Raw genomic sequence first — 4,919 nt, forward strand, 5'->3', positions numbered from 1 at the left:
CACCAAATCCACGTCAAGAAGGTATTGAGTACCCTTCGCAGGCACGGTTTGTATGCCAAGGCCGAGAAATGCGATTTTGAAAAACAATCTATTCAATTTTTGGGCCTCGTAATCTCCGTTGGGGGAATCTCTATGGATCCCCAGAAGGTCACAGCAATCCTAAACTGGCCTGCACCTACAGACCGAAAGGGAGTCCAAAGATTCGTAGGCTTTGCCAATTTCTACCGGAGATTTATTAAGGACTTCTCCACTATCATCGCCCCAATTACTCAACTCACACTTCTCCACACCCGTTTCCTCTGGAATCAGGAATCCCAAGTAGCCTTTGAAAAACTTAAAACCTTGTTTACCTCTGCTCCGGTGCTGCAACACCCGGACCCAGCGCTCCCTTTCGTTCTTGAAGTAGATGCTTCTGAAGTGGCGACGGGAGCCGTGCTTTCTCAGCGGATGGGCCCAAAAGCTCTATTACACCCAGTAGCCTTCTGCTCTAAGAAATTAAACCAGGCTGAGAGAAACTACGACGTAGATGACCAAGAGCTTCTGGCTATTAAAATGGCCTTTGAAGAGTGGAGATATCTATTGGATGGCGCCAATCACCCGATCATGATTTTTACGGACCACAAAAACTTAGAGTATCTGAGGTCCGCCAAACGCCTAAGACCCCGACAAGCTAGATGGGCATTATTCTTCTCACGATTCAACTTCCATTTAACCTATAGACCAGGATCCAAGAACGGGAAGGCAGACGCCTTGTCCCGGATGTTCCCTGAATCCACAGAACCTGCTCCACCGAGCACTAGTCTTTCGGCCCAGAACTTTTTATTGATTCAACCCAGCTTGAAATCGGTCATTGAACGAGCCTCTGCTTCATGCCCTGAATCTGAGCAGGTCTCATTAAGGAAACAAGATGGATTACTCTGGCACCAGGATAAGGTCTTCCTGCCTCAGGAGGCAAGGCTTCAGGTCTTCAAGAAGTACCACGACCACCAGTTAGCCGGCCACTTTGGAGTTCGTAAAACAAGTGAGCTCATCCAACGGTCCTTCTGGTGGCCCAACCTTAGTCGAGACTGTAGAGCCTATGTTAAATCCTGCTCTGTGTGCCTACGTAGCAAGGGTGACAAGACAAGGCCCTGGGGACTACTGAGACCCTTACCTATTCCTAACCGTCCATGGGAAGGTATCTCGATGGATTTTATTGTGGAGCTTCCGCCCTCGTAGGGTTTTACTGCCATTATGGTGGTGGTGGATCGCCTGTCGAAGATGGCCCATTTTCTACCGTTGGTAGGCACTCCTTCAGCAACTGAGACTGCCCAAATCTTTCTAAAGGAAATTGTGAGACTCCACGGCTTTCCCGGAAGCATTGTTTCTGATCGGGGGGTACAATTTACCTCCAAGTTTTGGAGAGCTCTGTGTAACGCCCTGAAAATAGAACTTTGCCTCTCATCAGCATACCATCCTCAGAGCAATGGACAAACAGAGCGTACAAATCAAACCTTGGAGCAGTACCTCCGCTGTTTCTCAGCCTTTTCACAGGATGACTGGGCCTTGTTGCTTCCATTTGCGGAGTTTGCTTATAACAATTCACTACACTCAGCCACAAACCAGTCTCCATTCTGGGCCAACTATGGATTCCACCCACTTGCCTTGCCTGACACTATATTCGAATCTGCAGTACCTGCGGTCCAGGACAGACTTGCTTTTATACAGCAAAACTATCAAACCCTTCAAGAATGCAGACTGAAGGCTCAAACCAACTACAATAAATTTTTTGACAAAAAACGCAGGGGGAATCCCTCCTTTAAAATTGGGGATGAGGTATGGCTGTCTACGGCCAATCTGAAACTGCCTTGCCCATCGAAGAAGCTGGGGCCTAAATACATTGGTCCGTTTCCAATTAAACGAGAGGTAAACCCAGTGGCTTTTGAATTATCCCTGCTGGATTCTTATAGGATTCACCCAGTTTTTCATGCCTCTCTCCTAAAAACGGCCATTCCAGATCCATTTCCTGGGAGAGTGGAACTTCCTCCACCATCAGTAACTGTTGGTGAAGAAACAGAATATGAGGTGGAGTCAATATTGGATTGCAGGAAACAAGGCAGGCAAATCCAATATCTGATCAAATGGAAGGGGTATCCACCCGAAGAAAGCTCTTGGGAACCAAAGATCAACATCCATGCCCCTAGACTCCTTCGGGAATTTCATGCCAGATATCCGAGGAAGATGGCCCGGTTGGGCATCCGGAGGCTGCCCATTGGGGGGGGCACTGTCAGGGTACCAATAGCAGGAGGGCTCTAAGACCCAGTATCCGTCAGAATAGGAGAAGGGCTCTAGGACCCAGCAACTCTGTCAGCCCCTTACCTGGGCTTTTATAAGGAAGCCAGCCCTTCTCTAAGTGCTGTTTGATCTTCAGCTTCTACCAACATCCTGTTTCCTGTGATTCCTGGTTCCTGACTCGGCTTGTTACACCTCCATCTCCAGCTTGCTTCCTGACTTTGACCTCGGCTTGTTTAACAGATCTCCTCTGCCTGCTACCTGTCCAGACCTTGGCTTCCACTTGACCTTGTCTCCTTCGCTACCCACCTGGCATCGAACCTCGGCTTGAATCAACCACCCTCTGTCTCAGCGATCCTAAGTACCTGCTTCATCTCACAGATGCCACCTGCCTGCAGTAACCCCGCAGCACCACAGCGGTATCCCTGAACCCTTTTCTGCAAGCAACTCTGCAGGCGACCTGTGCGACTTTGGGCCTAACTCCTCCTGTCTCATCTCCAGGGGAGTTTGGCACTTAGCTGCAAGGGAAGCCCTCTCTCCATAGGCCTCCAGCACTTGATACCTGATACTGTGGCTCTCTCCTCCCTCCGAGCAGATAAGGTCGCTGGTGCTCTGCTGGTGATCTTCACAAGAGTGGGATTTCCGGCCAAGCTCATTAGTGATCAAGGCCCCCAGTTTGTGTCTGACTTGATGTAAGCTCTCTGTCAGAAAATACAGATGATGCATATCATGGCCAGTCCTTATCACCCACAAACCAACGGCTTGTGCGAGCGGTTCAATGGGACCCTAAAATGTTGCGCGCCTTTGTAGGAACCCCAAGGAAAGGACTGGGAACGATATCTGCCTCATCTGCTGTTTGCTTACAGAGAGGTGCCCCAGGAGTCCACAGGCTTTTCGCCATTTGAACTTCTGTACGGACGGAGGGTAAGAGGGCCCCTGGACCTAATCCGTGAGACCTGGGAGGGCAAAATTGCTGACCCAGAAGTCTCTGTTGTGGATTATGTCCTAAAATTATGAGACAAAATGGAGACGCTGGTGGGAATTGCACGGGGAAACATGACCCAGGCCCAGACCAAGCAGAAATGTTGGTATGACCGTAAGGCTAGGGAGTGGACATTTAACGTTGGTCAGCAGGTGTATGTTCTGCTTCCCCTGCAGCATAACAAACTTCAAGCAGCATGGGAAGGCCCGTACACCATCACCTAGCGTCTGAAAAATGTTACTTAGTCAGGTTGGGAGAAGGGAGTAGACGGCAGAAGGTGAACATGATTAAAGCCCATCATGAGTGCACGCCCTATGCCCTGCCAGTCTGCAGCAGGCCAAAGCCTGAGGAGGCTGATCCACTTTTAGACCTGCTAGCTGACACCAGGGAGGTGGACTCGGACCTCCCGATAAACTCCAATCTTACCCCCACCCAGGTACCTGGACTGAAGAGCGTACTGGCAGTATATGATAGCAGGTTCACAGGAAAGCCTGGGAGGACACCCCTCGCTTTCCATCAGGTGGATACAGGGGCACACCCTCCCATTAAACAGTCAGCCTATCGTGTCTCTGTGGAGGTGCTAGCCGACATGAAAAGGGAAGTGGAGGAAATGCAGCAGCTGGGGGTGATTCAGAAGTCCCACAGTGCCTGGGCGTCACCAGTAGTCCTGGTCCCCAAAAAGGATCAGATGACCAGGTTCTGTGTGGACTATCGGAAGCTGAATGCTATCACCACTGCAGACGCCTACCCCATGCCACAGATTGATGAGTTGTTGGATAGGCTGGCGGCTGCCCACTATATCACAATCATGGATCTTAGCAGAGGATACTGGCAAATTCCTCTAGCCCTTGAGGCTCGGGAGAAGTCGGCCTTCATCACCCCATTCGGCTTTTTCAAAATTTACGGTCATGCCATTTGGGATGAAGAATGCCCCAGCCACCTTCCAGAGAGTCATGAATGACTTACTGGAGGGGATGGAAACCTTTGCAGCTGCCTACCTGGATGACATTGCCAATATCAGTCCTACCTGGGAAGAACACCTGGGGCACTTGTCACAAGTCCTGGACCGACTGACAGCTGCCAATCTGACTGTCAAACCCAGCAAGTGTCAGATAGGCATGACTGATGTCCAGTACTTGGGACACCAGGTAGGAGCAGGAACCTTGAGACCCGAGACTGGGAAGGTTGAGGCCATCCTGGCCTGGCCTACCCCTCAAACCAAAAAGCAGGTTATGTCATTCATGGGAACTGCTGGCTACTATAGGAAGTTTGTCTGTAGCTACAGTAGCTTGGCAAAACCCCTGACTGACCTAATCAAAAAGAGACTGCCCAAGGTGGTGCCATGGACCCCAGAGTGTGAGAGGGCATTTCAGGCCTTGAAGGAGGCGCTGACCAGTGCCCCTCTGCTACAGACTTCACCTGCCGCTTCCTAGTGCAGACTGATGCCTCTGCCTATGGATTGGGTGCAGTCCTGAGCCAGGTGGATGATGCTGGAGAGGAACATTCCATCCTCTATCTGAGCCAGAAGCTGCTCCCCCAGGGAAGTAGCATACCCCACGATCGAAAAGGAGTGTCTTGCGATCGTGTGGGCCCTCCAGAAGTTGCAGATGTACCTGTATGGAAGGCACTTCACTGTGATCACCGATCACAATCCCTTGAGCTGGCT

The 4,919-nt window shown here is 50.6% G+C and overlaps 1 protein-coding gene across 1 annotated transcript; it reads left to right on the forward strand.

Annotated features, from left to right (window-relative positions):
* Positions 1–4,227: 4,227 nt before the first annotated feature.
* Positions 4,228–4,686, forward strand: LOC309562206 (uncharacterized protein; the record flags this gene model as incomplete). Its single annotated transcript, XM_082266325.1, has 1 exon — positions 4,228–4,686. One exon carries the CDS (start codon positions 4,228–4,230, stop codon positions 4,684–4,686), a length of 459 nt encoding a protein of 152 aa, XP_082122451.1.
* Between the last annotated feature and the right edge of the window lie 233 nt (positions 4,687–4,919).

Source organism: Pelophylax lessonae (genome assembly GCF_965119305.1).
Source record: "Pelophylax lessonae genome assembly, chromosome: 8".
NCBI classification, from domain to species: Eukaryota; Metazoa; Chordata; class Amphibia; order Anura; family Ranidae; genus Pelophylax; species Pelophylax lessonae.